Below are 20552 nucleotides of genomic sequence, written 5' to 3'. Positions count from 1 at the left end.
TATTTAATAGTTAATATATATTAGTTATCAATTAAGTATTATCTTATTATTATATTGGCTATTGTTATTAGTTATTTTATAACATTTATTTAACATCAAATCAGTTTACGTACTCTGACGCCATCTAGTGGTCGAGGTTGGCCGCTGCATGCATGAAGAGAAGAACTACATCGAACCTTTTGACCACATTTGGTGAAAAACATTTGGTAAATAATTATTTCCCCCACAATTTCCCTTCTGTCCTATTTGTTTCTTCTTTTCTCTGTCGCCTCCTGCTCTGCTCCGGCCGCCCCAAACATGAAAAAGAGTCCAACATTTAGTAAAGTCAAATCACTCACTTCTCTCTGGACAGCAGATATGATCATCAGGCTGGAACCTATTTATTATCATCCAGACTTATGCTGTCTTTAAGTTGAAGTAGAGTGGCCACAGTAACTCATGAAGTTAGACTCATGTACTGTAAATGGGCTGCAGGACTACTTTATCGGACATTTCTCATGCAGGCTGATATCATTTGATCGTTGTTTTTTTAAGCTATCAGAACGATATGTGATATCATATCAGATTGTGACACTACTAACCTAAATATCTCTTTGTCACCTTGAGTTATGAGTGGTCCATCATTACACATATAAGAAACAAGAGGCAATTCACATGTACTATAGTGGCCTGCAATGTGGCCCTCAATGAAGAGAGTTGCTTTAAAGTTTGAGAATCATTGCTGCACACCACATTTGATGAATGATCTTTATTTGTGTGGGGCACAAGAAAGTGTTCAAGTTCCACTGGAGAACCAACAGTTTTCATTTTTGTATTGTTTCAGAAATACATTTCAAACCTGGCAAAATCAATCAATCAATCAATCAATGTTTATTTCTATAGCCCTAAATCACAAGTGTCTCAAAGGGCTGCACAAGCCACAACGACATCCCCGGTTCAGAGCCCACATAAGGGCAAGGAAAAACTTTAATATTCTTTAGAACTTGTCAATATATTTTCCATGAACAAGAATACATAAATGTTGCAATTATCAACCTGTCATAAATGGCTGAGTCAGCAGTTTGATGGACGCTGATGCAGACAAACAAGAGGAAATAATTAGTCATGTTTATATTGAGAATGTGTAGTCTTTACAGAAATACACACACTCTGTGTATGTTTGGGAGAGTAAACAATATATTGAATATCAATTTATCTAGTGTGTTAAAGTGATTGCAAACCAAAGACGTAGTAGAATATACATGTTTAAGTGCGTGTGAGGAAGAGTATAAAGGTTCTAGAAGGTGGGAGTCAGGAGCAAACGCTCAGACGGTGTCGGTGCTTCTGGCTTCCACCACCCTGGAGGACTTGGGATGTCCTGCTCTGGCCAGCCGCTCCTCCTCTTGTTTCTCCTTCCTCAGCAGACGATAGTTGAGGCCCATCCCCATGAAGAGGAAGAAGCTGGAGACGATGAGGAGGATCCCGCAGCCCTGGTAGGTGTACTTGTAGTCGTGGTAGACGTCCTTGAACTTGCCTGCCAAAGTCAAAGGTTGGTGTTTGTTGTGCAGATCAAAGAAAGAACAGTGAGTTACCTAGCAGAGGCGGGCCGAGCAGCACGGGTCCACATTCGATGATGGTCACCAGGCCCACGGCGCTGGAAAAGCGTTGGGCTCCCACCAGGTCCATCAAGGTCTCGAACAACACGGAGCTCAGCCAGCCGAAAGCAAAGCCAAAGAAGATGGAGTAGATGACAAAGCCTTTGTAGTCCACGGACATGGGGGCCAGGACGTGGCACACGCCGTTGTACAGCACAGAGGCGGCAAAGAAATACTGAATCCTGGGCCGGACCCACTTGGTGTTGGCTACAATGCCCATGGAGGGCCGGGCCACCATGTCAACAAAGGCCAGAACTGACAGCAGGAACGCTGCTTTCTCTTTTGGGATCTCCTTGCTCTTTGCAAAGTTACTGAGGAACACCAGCGGAGCAAAAAGACCAAAGAACATAATAATATTGCCCGAGATGTAGAGCAGGAAGCCGCGGTGCTTGAACAAGGACAGGTCAATGAAGCTGTTCAGGATCTGCGAGCAGCCCGACCTCCCCGTGGTCTTCTCGGCGGGCTTGGCCTTGGGTCCGATGGGCCTCATGAGGGACCCGGCCACGCAGCAGTTGAGCAGCAGGCCGCCCAGGATGAGGAAGCTTCCTCTCCAGCCGAAGCGGTCATAGAACCATGTGTTGAGAGGGGCCAGCGTGGAGAGGAAGACCGGACTGCCGGCCATGGCGATGCCGTTGGCGATGGGTCGCCGGTTGTAGAAGTATTTCCCGATCATGGTGAGGGCGGGGTTGAGGTTGAAGGACAATCCCAGTCCTGAAAACATTTACAGAGGATCAGCACTTTTCCAACAGCAGGTGGCAGCAGTGTGCATGACCAACAACAACACCAGTACCTCCCACCACACCGATGCACAAGTACAAGGCTTGCACGGAGTTGCAGAAGGAGGCGGCAACCAGACCCAGACCGGACAGACATCCTCCCAGCATCATCACACGCCGACTCCCGTACTTGTTGACCAGGATGCTGCTGATGGGACCTGAGAGTTCACAAACAGTTCAGGTGTGTGTTTGTCCACAAGAGGGCGACAGCAGAACATCTCTCGCAAAACCACTCCTGCAATCATTTGTGTCAGTGCTGTAGTCCACTTCTTTATACACTTTTAATAAATAATTTTTTTATTTGTGTCAGTGCTGCACTGCAGTGTAGTCCACTTCTTTATACACTTTTAATGTTGGGTGTTGATGTGTGAGGGAGCAGGGTTGGGGTGGGGACGGGGTTTGGTGGTAGCAGGGGTGTATAATGTAGCCCGGAAGAGTCAGGGCTGCATGGGATTCTGGGTATTTGTTCTGTTGTGTTTATGTTGTGTTAAGGTGCAGATGTTCTCCCGAAATGTGTTTGTCATTCTTGTTTGGTTTTGGTTCAAAGTGTGGCGCATTATTAGTAAGAGTGTTAAAGTTGTTTTATATGGCCACCGTCAGTGTAACCTGTGTGGCTGTTGACCAAGTATGCCTTGCTGTCACTTACGTGTGCAAGCAGAAGATGCACATAACAAGAGGCTGGGCTGGCACGAGGTTAGTACAGATTGCAAGGGGCGCTAAGTGCTGTAACATCATAGCACGCCCTTATTATTATTGTAATTGTGAAAATCAGAGAATATTAATCTCAGGAGTTTAATGCGAGAGGCGCTAAAATCCGGAAGTCTCTCGGGAAAATCGGGGGGGGGGGGGTCGGCAAGTATGCAGCTGAGCCGCATCAGAGTGATCAAAGAGCCGCGGGTTGCCGACCCCTGGCCTAGTACCTGACTGCCCCCTAGCCAGGGATACGGTGAAGACCTCAACGGCGGAGCAGGCGGAAAACGGTAGATGTAAGAAGTACCGCAACAGCTGCGATGGCGGAAGAAGGCACCCCCATATCCATGTGGGCCCAGTTATGGGGAAATAACCCAAGACCTCAACGATGGAACAGGCGGAGGATGATTGCTAACCCTATGGAGCGTCACAACGGCTGGGAGGCGGATGAAGGCTGCAGCAGAAAAGGGTCCCCAGTCGTCTTGGACTCCATGCCACTGGACCCTGATCCGGATCTGTCAAGGATGGTGTGGTGACTGTCTGTGCACCAGTCTCCCCATGTTAAACTACTGTAAGTCACGCACAGGCATCCTCCATAAAGGGATACACCCCTACCAGGAGGATCGTCATACTCGCTTCGAGTAACCGCCGATGATGATGGTGTGTGTGTGTGTGTGTGTGTGTGTGTGTGTGTGTGTGTGTGTGTGTGTGTGTGTGTGTGTGTGTGTGTGTGTGTGTGTCATGCCAATATTGGTATGACTCAGTGGTGTGCCAGCAAGGCCTTCTCTGCTGGTCTAACATAAATCATGATCATAAACCAATACAAGTTTTTATTTTTAGTTAGTTTTGTATTTACTTTTCATAAATATATAAAAGTATTCATCACATTCTCTTCATGTCATATTAGGCTCCAGTGTTGCTGTTTTTAAGTTAGAGCTTTTATCCAATGAGAATTAATCTTGCTTGTTGCCAGCGCTGGATGAAGTCCTTCTGAACCAGTGCAGTGGAAACAAACAAAGACCTTCAGTTAACAGACAGTTGCCATCAGATCAGCAGTTGTTGACAGCAGCCCATCTAGGCAGCCTCACGTTGAACATGACTGTGATTGCATACTCACTTGTCACTCCCAAGTATCCAATCACAAGTTGGGATTTACGAAAGCAGAAAGTGGCACCGGAGCTATACCCGGCCAGCGGAGAAATCAGCGGTACTCACTTTTTTAACCAACAAAAAAGCAGATTAGGTCGAGATATATATTTGCAAGGGCAATTTCAAGAAGGATATTTAAAGAGAAACTAGATCTTGTGAGACGACGTCGGCCGACCCCGGAAACGAGTTAAGCTGTCCTGGCGGTGAAATGGTTTGCCTGCCACTTCCACTCGGATCAAGCAACTACGAGCGGTACCACTGGTTTATACGCCATCAAATTCTGACTTCAAATATATTTTTCACATTCAATATGTTTTTTACAATTATTTTACTTTAGACAGAACCACGTCCGATGCGGGTTTATCTATGTTTAAATGCACCAAAAATAGCCCGACTGGTACAGTAGTGACACATTGAGGAGATTCAATGCCCAGTAGTGCACACCTGTATGGTATTTGTCATGTGGCGACATACATGGTGGTCTTTTTAGTGGTATTTATTGAAGTAGGACTAAGTAGGACATGATTGAAGGCCTAGGTGGGAAACACCACTGCTTTGACTCCACACGTCTGGGAGTGTGAGACTTTGCAAGGTGTATTGGATGTGGTAATGGATGAAAATATTATGAAGGTAATGGATGAAAATATTATGAAGGTAATGGATGAAAATATTATGAAGGTAATGGATGAAAATATTATGAAGGTAATGGATGAAAATGTTATGAAGGTAACGGATGAAAATATTATGAAGGCAACGGATGAAAATGGAGGTGCTTGCTAATGAAGTGGTGATGTGGACGTGCAGTCAAACATTCTCCTGCTGTCAGCTGAGTGTTGACACACAACATTTGTATTCATAACATAAGAAGCTTTGGATGCAAACATCCTGCTTGCTGAAGTAATGAGGGATTAGTGAACAAGCTCCTGTTGACACAACAGTAAATAACTGGTGAGTACATCATGTGTGTATGGACACAATGCAGCAGTTGACTTCACAGCAGGAAGTGTCATCCACAAACATTCTGACAAAAAGTATTGTTTGTTTGTCTGCTCTTCAAACATAATAAGTGCTAAAGTGTTTATTGTAAGAATGAGGAGAACAAAGCCTGTCATCATCTGCCAGTGAGACACACGTCACGTGCTGGCACACGAGCCATGCTGCCATCAAAACAAGCACAGCTCATCCAGCCTGCAACTACCAGTAATTGTTACTCTGAGAGAAGCTTCTTCCTCCTCCAGTGATGACACACTGTAATGATGTCATGTCAACAAACACCGTACCATACAGTAACATGTACAGTCAACTAACACCGTACCATACAGTAACATGTACAGTCAACTAACACTGTACCATACAGTAACATGTACAGTCAACTAACACCGTACCATACAGTAACATGTACAGTCAACTAACACCGTACCATACAGTAACATGTACAGTCAACTAAAACTGTACCATACAGTAACAAGTACAGTCAACTAACACCGTACCATACAGTAACATGTACAGTCAACTAACACCATACCATACAGTAACATGTACAGTCAACTAACACCGTACCATACAGTAACATGTACAGTCAACTAACACTGTACCATACAGTAACAAGTACAGTCAACTAACACCGTACCATACAGTAACATGTACAGTCAACTAACACCGTACCATACAGTAACATGTACAGTCAACTAACACCGTACCATACAGTAATAAGTACAGTCAACTAACACCGTGCCATACAGTAACATTTACAGTCAACTAACACCGTACCATACAGTAACATGTACAGTCAACTAACACCGTACCATACAGTAACAAGTACAGTCAACTAACACCGTACCATACAGTAACATTTACAGTCAACTAACACCGCACCATACAGTAACATGTACAGTCAACTAACACCGTACCATACAGTAACATGTACAGTCAACTCACACCGTACCATACAGTAACACTTACAGTCAACTAATACCGTACCATACAGTAACACTTACAGTCAACTAACACTGTACCATACAGTAACATGTACAGTCAACTAACACCGTACCATACAGTAACATGTACAGTCAACTAACACCGTACCATACAGTAACATTTACAGTCAACTAACACAGTACCATACAGTAACATGTACAGTCAACTAACACTGTACCATACAGTAACATGTACAGTCAACTAACACCGTACCATACAGTAACATGTACAGACAACTAACACCGTACCATACAGTAACATTTACAGTCAACTAACACTGTACCATACAGTAACATGTACAGTCAACTAACACCGTACCATACAGTAACATGTACAGTCAACTAACACCGTACCATACAGTAACACTTACAGTCAACTAACACTGTACCATACAGTAACATGTACAGTCAACTAACACCATACCATACAGTAACACTTACAGTCAACTAACACTGTACCATACAGTAACATGTACAGTCAACTAACACCGTACCATACAGTAACATGTACAGTCAACTAACACTGCACCATACAGTAACAAGTACAGTCAACTAACACCGTACCATACAGTAACATGTACAGTCAACTAACACCGTACCATACAGTAACATTTACAGTCAACTAACACCGTACCATACAGTAACATGTACAGTAAGTTACTGTCCTACTCCAGTAATTATGTCATGCATCATATTGTAAACTAACAAGTAACATTTACAGTACATTACTGTAAATGTCTTTACAATTATTTACTGTAACTGTAGAGCGGTGATTTTACAGTTAATTACTATAAAGTTACAACTAAATAATGCTGTACTTTTTTTGAACGCTTTGAATCCTGCGGCTTATAAAACGGTGCGGCTCATTTCTTCGCCAGCGGCCATAATGTTTAGTATTTATCAAATAGTTTTCTTGTCACACCGACAGTGACACTGAAAAGGTGTGTTATTATTTGTGCTACAGCGCCATATTTAAGTATTAATATCTGGAGTGTTGGCAACAGACACTAGACTATATGTGACCAATCTAAGTCTAAGACTATATGTGACCAATCTAAGTCTAAGACTAGATGTGATCAATCTAAGTCTGAGACTATATGTGACCAATCTAAGTCTAAGACTAGATGTGATCAATCTAAGTCTGAGACTAGATGTGACCAATCTAAGTCTATGACTGGATGTGACCAATCTAAGTCTAAGACTAGATGTGACCAATATAAGTCTAAGATGAGATGTGACCAATCTAAGTCTAAGACTATATCTGACCAATCTAAGTCTAATACTAGATGTGACCAATCTAAGTCTGAGACTAGATGTGACCAATCTAAGTCTAAGACTAGATGTGACCAATCTAAGTCTAATACTAGATGTGATCAATCTAAGTCTAAGACTAGATGTGACCAATCTAAGTCTAAGACTAGATGTGACCAATCTAAGTCTAAGACTACATGTGACCAATCTAGGTCTAAGACTAGATGTGACCAATCTAAGTCTACGACTAGATGTGACCAATCTAAGACTAAGACTAGATGTGACCAATCTAAGTCCAAGACTATATGTGACCAATCTAAGTCTAAGACTACATGTGACCAATCTAAGTCTAAGACTAGATGTGACCAATCTAAGTCTACGACTAGATGTGACCAATCTAAGACTAAGACTAGATGTGACCAATCTAAGTCTACGACTAGATGTGACCAATCTAAGTCTAAGACTACATGTGACCAATCTAAGTCTAAGACTAGATGTGACCAATCTAAGTCTACGACTAGATGTGACCAATCTAAGTCTAACCCTATATGTGACCAATCTAAGTCTAAGACTAGATGTGACCAATCTAAATCTACGACTAGATGTGACCAATCTAAGTCTAACCCTAGATGTGACCTATCTAAGACTAAGACTAGATGTGACCAATCTAAGTCTACGACTAGATGTGACCAATCTAAGTCTAAGACTATATGTGACCAATCTAAGTCTAAGACTACATGTGACCAATCTAAGTCTAAGACTAGATGTGACCAATCTAAGTCTACGACTAGATGTGACCAATCTAAGACTAAGACTAGATGTGACCAATCTAAGTCTACGACTAGATGTGACCAATCTAAGTCTAAGACTACATGTGACCAATCTAAGTCTAAGACTAGATGTGACCAATCTAAGTCTACGACTAGATGTGACCAATCTAAGTCTAACCCTATATGTGACCAATCTAAGTCTAAGACTACATGTGACCAATCTAAGTCTAAGACTAGATGTGACCAATCTAAGTCTACGACTAGATGTGACCAATCTAAGACTAAGACTAGATGTGACCAATCTAAGTCTACGACTAGATGTGACCAATCTAAGTCTAAGACTACATGTGACCAATCTAAGTCTAAGACTAGATGTGACCAATCTAAGTCTACGACTAGATGTGACCAATCTAAGACTAAGACTAGATGTGACCAATCTAAGTCTAAGACTAGATGTGACCAATCTAAATCTACGACTAGATGTGACCAATCTAAGTCTAACCCTAGATGTGACCTATCTAAGACTAAGACTAGATGTGACCAATCTAAGTCTAAGACTATATGTGACCAATCTAAGTCTAAGACTAGATGTGATCAATCTAAGTCTAAGACTAGATGTGACCAATCTAAGTCTAAGACCAGATATGACCAGTCTTAGTCTAACACTAGATGTGACCAATCTAAGTTTAAGTCTAGATGTGACTAGTCTAAGTCTAAGACCAGATGTGATCAATCTAAGTCTAAGACAAGATGTGACCAACTAAGTCTAAGACTAGATGTGACCAATCTAAGTCTAAGACTAGATGCTACCAGTCTAAGTCTAAGACCATATAAGAACAATCTAAGTCTAGGACTAGATGTGACCAATCTAAGTCTAAGACTAGATATGAACAATCTAAGTCTAGGACTAGATGTGACCAATCTAAGTCTAAGACTAGATGTGACCAATCTAAGTCTAAGACTAGATATGAACAATCTAAGTCTAGGACTAGATGTGACTAATCTAAGTCTAAGGTCCTGAACTGATGAAGTCTACTGGGATGATGGGCCGAAGTCTTCTAAGACGGACCAAAGAGTTTTCTTCATCTTTCTCAAGCTGCTGTGCCGAGTCTCAAAGACCAGCAGGATTATGGTTGTCAAGTCCAGTACTGGCATGGAGTCTGTAGACCAGTAGAACTCACCTCCTCCGTAAGTGACTGCCAGCATGATGGAGGAGATCCAGGAGACTTGGCTGCTGGTCACGTCGAAGATGGCCTCGATCTCTTTGAAGAAGACGGTGATGGACTTGGGGAAGGCGTAGGAGAAGCCGATGGAGATGAAGGCTCCGATCACCACCATCCAGCCCCAGCCTCCCTCAGGGGGGGTGTAGCCCACAGGACCGCCCACTGCTGCCGGCATCTTCTGCTTGTGTGTGTGAGCTGCAGCGAGGACTTCCTCTGCACGACAACACAACTTGGACTTTACACCACATAGTTCATGTTCACACTGAGAAACTTTGTTATGTTTGGCAAATAATCATGAACTTAGAATTTGAAAAAAAAAAAGGCATTTTTACCAGTGTGTTACATGGCCTTTCCTTTTAACACTCAGTAAAGGTTTGGGAACTGAGGAGACACATTTTTGAAGTGGAATTCTTTCCCATTCTTGCTTGATGTACAGCTTAAGTTGTTCAACAGTCTCCCTTCTCATATTTTAGCCTTCACACATTTTCAATGTTGGACTACAGGCAGGCCAGTCTAGTACCTGCACTCTTTTACTATGAAGCCACGCTGTTGTAACACCTGGCTTGGTATTGTCTTGCTGAAATAAGCAGGGGCGTCCATGGTAACGTTGCTTGTATGGCAACATATGTTGCTCCAAAAGCTGTATGTACCTTTCAGCATTAATGGTGCCTTCACAGATGTGTAAGTTACCCATGTCTTGGCCACTAATACACCCCCATACCATCACACATGCTGCCTTTTACACGTTCACCCTAGAACACTCCCCATGCTTATTTTCCTCTTTAGTCCACAGTTTCCAAAAACAATTAGAAATGTGGACTCGTCAGACCACAGAACACTTTTCCACTTTGCATCAGTCCATCTTAGATGAGCTCGGGCCCAGCGAAGCATTTCTGGGTGTTGTTGATAAATGGCTTTGGCTTTGCATAGTAGAGTTTTAACTTGCACTTACAGATGTAGTGACCAACTGTAGTTACTGACAGTGGTTTTCTGAAGTGTTTCTGAGCCTATGTGGTGATATCCTTTAAACACTGAGGTGGCTTTTTCATGCAGTAGCGCCTGAGGGATCCAAGGTGTGTAATATCATGGCTTACGTGCAGTGATTTCTCCACATTCTCTGAACCTTTTGATGATATTACGGAGCGTAGATGGTGAAATCCCTAAATTCCTTGTTGAGAAATGTTGTTCTTAAACAATTTGCTCAGGCATTTGTTGACAAAGTGGTGACCCTCGCCCCGTCTTTGTTTGTGAATGACTGAGCATTTCATGGAAGCTGCTTTTATACCCAATCATGGCACCCACCTGTTCCCAATTAGCCTGTTCACCTGTGGGATGTTCCAAATAAGTCTTTGATGAGCATTCCTCAACTTTCTCACTATTTTTTGCTACTTGTGCCAGCTTTTTTGAAACATGTTGCAGCCATCAAATTCCAAATGAGCTAATATTTGCAAAAAAGAACAAAGTTTCTCAGTGTGAACATGAAATATCTTGTCTTTGCAGTCTATTCAATTGAATATAAGTTGAAAAGGATTTGTTGTATTCTCTTTTTATTTAGCATTTACACAACATGACAACTTCACTGCTTTTGGAGTTTGTACTTTTAACATTTAAATCTCAACTTCAGGTCTATCTGTTGATTATAATTATTTTTTAATGTTTTTTTTGTTTGTTTTGTGCCCTTTTTGTCAACCAAAACTTTGTCTTTTTATGGCAAACACACAAAATATGCAATATTTTCCCCTAAAAATATTTCAAAGTGGAATTTTTGATCCTTGGAGCCTTGATCGGTCAATAATCCATAACAACATTGATTTTGATTCATTGATATTTTTGGAGATATAAAAAAACAGAAGACTCTATGAAAAATAAAAACAAAGGACCCAGTTTTCCCTCACCCGGACGCGGGTCACCGGGACTCCCTTCTGGAGCCAGGCCTGGAGATGGGGCACGATGGCAAGCGCCTGGTGGCCAAGCACAGCCCAAAGAGGCAACGTGTGTCCCCCCTCCAATGGGCTCACCACTCATGGGAGGGGCCATAGAGTTCAGGTGCGATGTGAGCTGGGTGGCAGCCGAAGGCAGGGCACTTGGCGGTCCGATCCTCGGCTACATAAGCCAGCTCTTTGGACGTGGAACGTAACCTCGCTGGGAGGGAAGGAGCCTGAGCTAGTGCGCAAGGTGGAGAAGTTCCAGCTAGATATAGTTGGACTCACTTTGACGCACAGCAAGGGGTCTGGAACCAGTTCTCTTGAGAGGGGCCAGACTCTCTTCCACTCTGGCGTTCCACGCAGTGTGAGGCGACGGACTGGGGTGGCAATTCTTGTTGTGCCCCGGCTCAAAGACCACACGTTAGAGTTCAACCCGGTGGACGAAAGGGTAGCCTCCCTCCGCCTTCGGGTGGGGGGACTGGTCCTGACTGTTGTTTGTGCTTACGCACCAAATAGCAGTTCAGAGTACCCACCCTTTTTGGATTCACTCGAGGGAATACTGGAGAGTGCTCTCCCAGGTGATTCCCTTGTCCTACTGGGGGACTTCAATGCTCATGTTGGCAACGACAGTGAAACCTGGAGAGGCGTGATTGGGAAGAATGGCCGCCCGGATCTGAACCCAAGTGATGTTTTGTTATTGGACTTTTGTGCTCGTCATGGATTGTCCATAACAAACACCATGTTCAAACATAAGAGTGTCCATATGTGCACTTGGCAGCAGAACACCTTAGGCCGCAGTTCCATGATCGACTTTGTAGTTGTGTCATCGGATTTGCGGCCTCATGTTTTGGACACTCAGGTGAAGAGAGGGGCGGAGCTTTCTACCTATCACCATCTGGTGGTGAGTTGGCTGCAATGGTGGGAGAGGATGCCAGACAGAACTGGCAGGCCCAAACGCTATGTGAGGGTCTGCTGGGAACGTCTAGCAGAGTCTCCTGTCAGAGAGAGTTTCAATTCCCAACTCCGGAAGAACCTTGAACATGTCACGAGGGAGGCACAGGACATTGAGTCCGAGTGGACCATGTTCCGTACCTCTATTGTCGAGGCGGCCGATTGGAGCAATGGTCGCAAGGTGGTTGGTGCCTGTCGTGCCGGCAGTCAAGCTGAAGAAAGAGTCCTATTGGGTCCTTTTGGCTCATGGCACTCTGGAGGCAGCGGATAGGTACCGACAGGCCAAGCGGTGTGCGGCTTCAGCGGTCGTGGACGCACAAACTCGGACATGGGAGGACAATCGGGGTAGCCATGGAAAACGACTTCCAGATGGCTTCGAAGCGATTCTGGACCACCATCCGCCGCCTCCGGAAGGGGAAGCAGTGCACTGTCAACACCGTGTATGGTGAGGATAGTGTGCTGCTGACCTCGACTGCGGATGTTATGGATTGGTGGAGGGAATACTTCGAAGGCCTCCTCAATCCCACCAACATGTCTTCCTGTGAGGAAGCAGTGCCTGGGGGTTTTGTGGTGGGCTCTCCTATTTCTGGGGCTGAGGTTGCCAAGGTACTTAAAAAGCTCCTCGGTGGCAAGGCCCCGGGGGTGGATGAGACCCGCCTGGAGTTCCTTAAGGCTCTGGATGCTGTGCGGCTGTCTTGGTTGACAAGACTCTGCAACATCACGTGGACATCGGGGGCGGTACCTCTGGATTGGCAGACCGGGGTGGTGATTCCTCGCTTTAAGAAGTTCCAACTACCGTGGTATCACGCTCCTGAGTCTTCCCGATAAGGTCTATTCAGGTCTACTGGAGAAGAGGCTACGCTGGATAGTCGAACCTCGGATTCAAGAGGAACATTGTGGTTTTCATCCTGGTCGTGGAACTGTGGACCAGCTCTATACTCTCGGCAGGGTCCTTGAGGGTGCTAGGGAGTTTGCCCAACCAGTCTACATGTACTTTGAGGACTTGGAGAAGGCATTTGGGGGAGTGCTCAGGGAGTATGGGGTATCGAACTGTCTGATTGTGACGGTCCGCACCTGTATGATCAGTGTCAGAGCTTGGTCCGCATTGCTCCACTAATAGTACTAACCTTTAACACTTCATTTTACTCATTTTCATTCATTACTAGTTTCTATGTAACTTTTTTTATATTGTTTTACTTTCTTTTTTATTCAAGAAAATGTTTTTAATTTATTTATCTCATTTTATCTTATTAATTTTTTTAAAGAGGACCTTATCTTCACCATACCTGGTTGTCCAAATTAGGCATAATAATGTGTTGATTCCACGACTGTATATATCGGTATCGGTTGATATCGGTATCGGTAATTAAGAGTTGGACAATATCAGAATATCGGATATCAGCAAAAAGCCATTATCGGACATCCCTACCTAAAATAGTTTCGTTCGGGTGTAAAAACTACGACTTGATCAACTGAAAATGCAAAACATGCAGTTCGAAGATCACAGACGGAGACGCAACAACTTCCAACTTGGTTCGACATTTGAAGTTGCACAAAGAAGGGTAAGTTTTGAATGTAAGCTAACGTTTATTGGCTAAGTAACGTGACTTTTATTTGCTGTGTACTTAAATCAGTGAGGCTGCAAACTCACTGCTAACGTTATAACCATAGACATCTTATAAGTAGACGCAGCATGGAGCGCTACTGCCTACTGGCGCTGACGAGACGCAGGGCCGCCATCTTGGAGTGGTGATCCGCTCCACTCAGTGCAATTCATTTGGCAGGAGTAATGAACATTTAATTCATCTTACCTCACTGAATACCACTGATTTTCACCCCTTTTTTGTCATATGTGTAGCTATGATAAAGGACACATGTTTTTTTATTCATAGTTTGCTTAACAGTAATGTAACATTCTTATACGCTATAAGTGACCAGATCAAAACTGGGAATATAATCCCAGAGAAGGGGAAAAAAACGGTAAGCTATTTTGAAGTTGAAGAAACGATATGATTAGGTTATATATACATGCTACATAAACAATGTATGAATACATTAGATATCTATATATCTTATAGACTGTATCTCTGTTGCTGCAGCAGCAGAGAGTTTATTCTGTCTTGACACTTTGTATTGATATTTTCTATTACATTCTTCCCTTACATGATCATGTTTACAGTGATTGTTTTATATGTATTTTTTATGTATGTTGCTTTGGATAAAAGCGTCTGCCAAATACTTCAACATAAACATATATAAACACCTGAAAGTCTTTATATCAACTAAAACCACCAATCTGTTTCACTGGATTCAGAATAACACCAAATTCTGTCTTACCCAACAATGTTAGTATTTGAATATTGTTACTTGAAGACTTATTCCTGGTTACAATTAAACTGTTAAGAAAGTATTGTCTTATATTTTGCCTAAAATGAAAATGCATCATAATCAGTGGTGGCTGGTGAATTTTGTTTTAGGTGGGGCAGAAAGTTCGTAAAGCAAACCCCTGTAGGGGGTCATCCTCCCCCAGAAGATTTCTTTGGGATTTTCACATACAAATATTGAAGATCTTTGCTCCTTCTCAACTCTGTGCTAATATTCTTTTCACAAAATACAACCAATAGTACGTTAATGTTAAATCTTACTTGTGAAAAGTAATCCCCCGATTCCTATTTTCAACAGTCCGCTCATTTGAGCAGGAAAACGCTGAACACCATCTTTGTTTTCTACCTGTCAACTGTCAGTTTAGCATCTTTGTTTTCTACCTGTCAACTGTCAGTTTAGCATCTTTGTTTTCTACCTGTCAACTGTCAGTTTAGCATCTTTGTTTTCTACCTGTCAACTGTTAGTTTAGCATCTTTGTTTTCTACCTGTCAACTGTCAGTTTATCATCTTTGTTTTCTACCTGTCAACTGTCAGTTTAGCATCTTTGTTTTCTACCTGTCAACTGTCAGTTTAGGCTGCTGGCCAGCTCCTCATCACCACTTCAAGATGGCGGCCAAATTGCTCGTGTCACAGCAGCCAATGCTGCGTCTACTTATAAGATGTCTATGGTTATAACGTCATTGCAAACACGGCAATATGTTGCGTCCACTGCAGTTCGCTACCTTATTCATACTTTTTGTCAAGTGATTTTCTTTAAGCAGGGTTGCATGAGGTACCTACACATAACGTTACGTTAGTCAATGTATCACACACAGTAACGTAACGTTAGTCAATGTATCACACACAGTAACATTACGTTAGTCAATGTATCACACACAGTAACGTAACGTTAGACGGCGGTCAGCAGCACCGCGTATTTTAGCCACCTACAAAAAGACAAACATAGTCAAATAAAGGTCAGTTAAAATGTATACTATGTTAAGAATATGTGTACATATTGCAAAGGGCCCTGACATCTAAAAAGTACAACTGTGTTCATTGTTATGTTCATGTATTTGTTATGTTTTTCATGTGTACGCACACATCAACACACATACAGTATGAGATGAGATTAATGAGATAAGGTAAGAACAGGATAGAAATTGCTGTGGAACTAGTTACAATGCAATATGCCATGGAAATACAAACCCCGTTTCCATATGAGTTGGGAAATTGTGTTAGATGTAAATATAAACGGAATACAATGATTTGCAAATCCTTTTCAACCCATATTCAGTTGAATATGCTACAAAGACAACATATTTGATGTTCAAACTCATAAACATTTTTTTTTTGCCAATAATCATTAACTTTAGAATTTGATGCCAGCAACACGTGACAAAGAAGTTGGGAAAGGTGGCAATAAATACTGATAAAGTTGAGGAATGCTCATCAAAGACTTATTTGGAACATCCCACAGGTGAACAGGCTAATTGGGAACAGGTGGGTGCCATGATTGGGTATAAAAGTAGATTCCATGAAATGCTCAGTCATTCACAAACAAGGATGGGGCAAGGGTCACCACTTTGTCAACAAATGCGTGAGCAAATTGTTGAACAGTTCAAGAAAAACCTTTCTCAACCAGCTATTGCAAGGAATTTAGGGATTTCACCATCTACGGTCCGCAATATCATCAAAGGGTTCAGAGAATTTGGAGAAATCACTGCACGTAAGCAGCTAAGCCCGTGACCTTCCATCCCTCAGGCTGTACTGCATCAACAAGCGACATCAGTGTGTAAAGGATATCACCACATGGGCTCAGGAACACTTCAGAAACCCACTGTCAGTAACTACAGTTGGTCGCTACATCTGTAAGTGCAAGTTAAAACTCTCCTATGCAAGGCGAAAACCGTTTATCAACAACACATAGAAACGCTGGCAGCTTCGCTGGGCCTGAGCTCATCTAAGATGGACTGATACAAAGTGGAAAAGTGTTCTGTGGTCTGACGAGTCCACATTTCAAATTGTTTTTGGAAACTGTGGACGTCGTGTCCTCCGGACCAAAGAGGAAAAGAACCATCCGGATTGTTATAGGCGGCATGTGTGATGATATGGGGGTGCAATAGTGGCCAAGACATGGGTAACTTACACATCTGTGAAGGCACCATTAATGCTGAAAGGTACATACAGCTTTTGGAGCAACATATGTTGCCATCCAAGCAACATTACCATGGACGCCCCTGCTTATTTCAGTAAGACAATGCCAAGCCACGTGTTACATCAACGTGGCTTCATAGTAAAAGAGTGCGGGTACTCGACTGGCCTGCCTGTAGTCCAGACCTGTCTCCCATTGAAAATGTGTGGCGCATTATGAAGCCTAAAATAGCACAACAGAGACCCCCGGACTGTTGAACAACTTAAGCTGTACATAAAACAAGAATGGGAAAGAATTCCAACTGAGAAGCTTCAAAAATGTGTCTCCTCAGTTCCCAAACGTTTACTGAGTGTTGTTAAAAGGAAAGGCCATGTAACACAGTGGTGAACATGCCCTTTCCCAACTACTTTGGCACGTGTTGCAGCCATGAAATTCTAAGTTAATTATTATTTGCAAAAAAAAAAAAAAAGTTTATGAGTTTGAACATCAAATATGTTGTCTTTGTAGCATATTCAATTGAATATGGGTTGAAAAGGATTTGCAAATCATTGTATTCCGGCTTCACGGTGGCAGAGGGGTTAGTGCATCTGCCTCACAATACGAAGGTCCTGAGTAGTCTTGGGTTCAATCCCGGGCTCGGGATCTTTCTGTGTGGAGTTTGCATGTCCTCCCCGTGACTGCGTGGGTTCCCTCCGGGTACTCCGGCTTCCTCCCACTTCCAAAGACATGCACCTGGGGATAAGTTGATTGGCAACACTAAATTGGCCCTAGTGTGTGGATGTGAGTGTGAATGTTGTCTGTCTATCTGTGTTGGCCCTGCGATGAGGTGGCGACTTGTCCAGGGTGTACCCCGCCTTCCGCCCGATTGTAGCTGAGATAGGCTCCAGCGCCCCCTGCGACCCCAAAGGGAATAAGCGGTAGAAAATGGATGGATGGATGTATTCCGTTTATATTTACATCTAACACAATTTCCCAACTCATATGGAAACGGGGTTTGTACAATGTTAACACTTTTGTGCAAATAAGTACAGTTGCATTTGTTTTTCAAATGTGTTTATTCTGTAAAGGAATGAGTTAAATGTTTAAAATGATGCTATTATGAAGTGCAATGTCAGCACTATTTTTTTTCCTGCAACTTCAAATGCACTTCTTTTAATAAATAAATACAGCGTTTTAAAAGCATACACGATCTATGTAAATATATTAGTCTGTGGTTAGAAGGACTTGAAAGGACTCGAAACTCAAAATGCAGGACTTGGGACTTGACTTGAGACTTTCAAGTCTTGACTTTGGACTTGACTCGGGACTTGACTCAAGACTTGACGGCAAAGACTTGAGACCTTGCAAAACAATGACTTGGTCCCACCTCTGGCATATAGTAAACAACACCACTACTTTCTTGTCAGCTGACCACTAGAAACTGAAACTTAACATAGGTTGTTCCTGGCATACATGTCCTACTTTTAGTGTACTACCAGTTGTAGAAACAAGATACAAACAACTTTTAATTTGAAAGAACTTCCTGACCACTGAACTTCCTTCAAGGCTGATATTAATCATCTCATTGGTTCATTCCAACCTTCTAGAATCTCCAAAAGCCTCTGAAACCTCATAAGTCCTCACCAGGACTATGACTCCTGAGGACTATTGTCACATCAGGTGACTATTTCACCTGGACAGGTAAATAACACCTTTTCATAACACCTGTGTGACCCTATGGCTGGGCCGTTATCTGATGGTGTACTCTTCAGGTCCACCATAACAACACTAAACTAATGTCAGTGTTGTTATCTCAGTAAGTTCATGAAATGTTGAACTAATCCCTGACTTTCTTTGGTTTTTAGTAGATGTTATAAAACTGTCTTGTTAAATACAACATAAAACATGGTGGTATTAATCACGATGATATGAAAACAATAATGTTTATTATTTGTGATTTGTTATTTTTTTAATTTTAATTTTAATGTATATATACTGAATATATATATATATATATATATATATATATATATTAAAGTTTTTATTGACATGGTGCATCAGACATTCCTATCCATGACGTCATATTTGCATCCATCATACATCTCTTGTCTGGTCAACATGTCAAAGTTATATTTTTAAGTTTACATCCCAACAATGCCAAATCTCCCCCAAAAGAAAAAAAGAAAAGAAAAGAGAAAAACAACACAAAAAAACCACAGAACAAACCAAAGTAGTAATAATTACAAATGAATAAATAAATAATAATACTAAAATATATTATAATAATAATAACAATATTAATAATAAAAAATGAAAGAATATAAACAGATAGTAAATGAATAAAATAATATTTTTTTGTTTGACTTCTTGGCCATACGGCCCAGCCCTATGTCCCTACTAGCATTGTGACCGTGGTCTACGTGCACCATGAGGTATTTTGGCTCGCGTGAAAGGCTTCAGCATCTTACCTCTCAAAGCGGGCCAGATAATCTCAGCAGGACACGTCCACACGAGTCATCTGAAGATGTCCACACAAACACCAATGATGTACTTCACAGATGTTCCAGAAGTCTTCTGTGGTTCTCCATCAGGTGGACCACAGAAGTGTTGCCTCAGACCTCATCAGGTGCCAACAAAGTCCAGTTGGGAGTTGATTCAGTGGCCAGAAGAAACCTGGACCCTGTGGAGCCAAGTGCTTGTGTGGGTCAGCTCTTATTGGCTTAGAACCATGGTCTTACAATGGCTGTCCCCGCCCCCTGGTCATGTGCTAGGTCTGGGTCCTTCACATGGTGACCTCAGGAAGTGCCAGCAGGTCTGGGCTCTCAGAGATAAGATGTGACACCACTTCCTCCATTGGCTGATTCATTGACTATGACCCGCCTCCAACAGATATTGTTGATCACCCCTAGAAGCACTTGAAGACCTCACAGGTCCTACATGAACCAGTCCTTTGTAGAAGCACTTGAACACCACACAGGTCCTATATGACCCAGTCCTTTGTAGAAGCATTTGAAGACCTCACAGGTCCGACATGACCCAGTCTTTTGTAGAAGCACTTGAAGACCTCACAGGTCCTACATGACCCAGTCCTTTGTAGAATCACTTGAAGACCTCATAGGTCCTACATGACCCAGTCCTTTGTAGAAGCACATGAAGACTTCACAGGTCCTACATGACCCAGTCCTTTGTAGAAGAACTTGAAGACCACACAGGTCCTACATGACCCAGTCCTTTGTAGAAGAACTTGAACACTTCACAGGTCCTACATGACCCAGTCCTTTGTAGAAGAACTTGAAGACCACACAGGTCCTACATGACCCAGTCCTTTGTAGAAGCACTGGAACACTTCACAGGTCCTACATGACCTAGTCCTTTGTAGAAAAACGTGAAGACCACACAGGTCCTACATGACCCAGTCTATTGTAGAAGAACTTAAAGACCTCACAGGTCCCACATGACCCAGTCCTTTGTAGAATAACTTGAAGACCACACAGGTCCTACATGACCCAGCCCTTTGTAGAAGCACTGGAACACTTCACAGGTCCTACATGACCCAGTTATTTGTAGAAGCATTTAAAGACCTCAAAGGTCCTACATGACCCAGTCCTTTGTAGAAGAACTTGAAGACCACACAGGTCCTACATGACCCAGTCCTTTGTAGAAGAACTTGAAGACCACACAGGTCCTACATGACCCAGTCCTTTGTAGA

The 20552-nt window shown here is 42.6% G+C and overlaps 1 protein-coding gene across 1 annotated transcript; it reads right to left on the bottom strand.

Moving 5' to 3' along the window:
• Positions 1 to 905: 905 nt before the first annotated feature.
• slc16a1a (solute carrier family 16 member 1a) lies at positions 906 to 19419 on the bottom strand. The gene is made up of 5 exons (XM_061928769.1): positions 19312 to 19419; positions 9428 to 9682; positions 2425 to 2568; positions 1572 to 2345; positions 906 to 1513 (listed from the first exon to the last, which is right to left on the bottom strand). Exons 2-5 carry the CDS (start codon positions 9642 to 9644, stop codon positions 1305 to 1307), a joined length of 1344 nt encoding a protein of 447 aa, XP_061784753.1. The 5' UTR covers positions 9645 to 9682; positions 19312 to 19419; the 3' UTR covers positions 906 to 1304.
• Positions 19420 to 20552: the final 1133 nt, after the last annotated feature.

The sequence above is a fragment of the Nerophis lumbriciformis genome, linkage group LG03 (genome assembly GCF_033978685.3).
Source record: "Nerophis lumbriciformis linkage group LG03, RoL_Nlum_v2.1, whole genome shotgun sequence".
Classification (NCBI taxonomy): Eukaryota; Metazoa; Chordata; class Actinopteri; order Syngnathiformes; family Syngnathidae; genus Nerophis; species Nerophis lumbriciformis.
The sequence above is the reverse complement of the archived record's forward strand: the minus strand, read 5'-3'. Positions and strand labels throughout refer to the sequence as shown.

Excerpts from the sequence above, each read along its gene's own strand:
- slc16a1a (XM_061928769.1), bottom strand. The coding sequence starts at position 9,644 with ATGCCGGCAGCAGTGGGCGGTCCTGTGGGCTACACCCCCCCTGAGGGA. Across the intron at positions 2,346-2,424 it reads GTGCATCGGTGTGGTGGGAG|GACTGGGATTGTCCTTCAAC; the intron begins GTACTGGTGTTG and ends AAATGTTTTCAG. Across the intron at positions 1,514-1,571 it reads GCTCGGCCCGCCTCTGCTAG|GCAAGTTCAAGGACGTCTAC; the intron begins GTAACTCACTGT and ends TGACTTTGGCAG.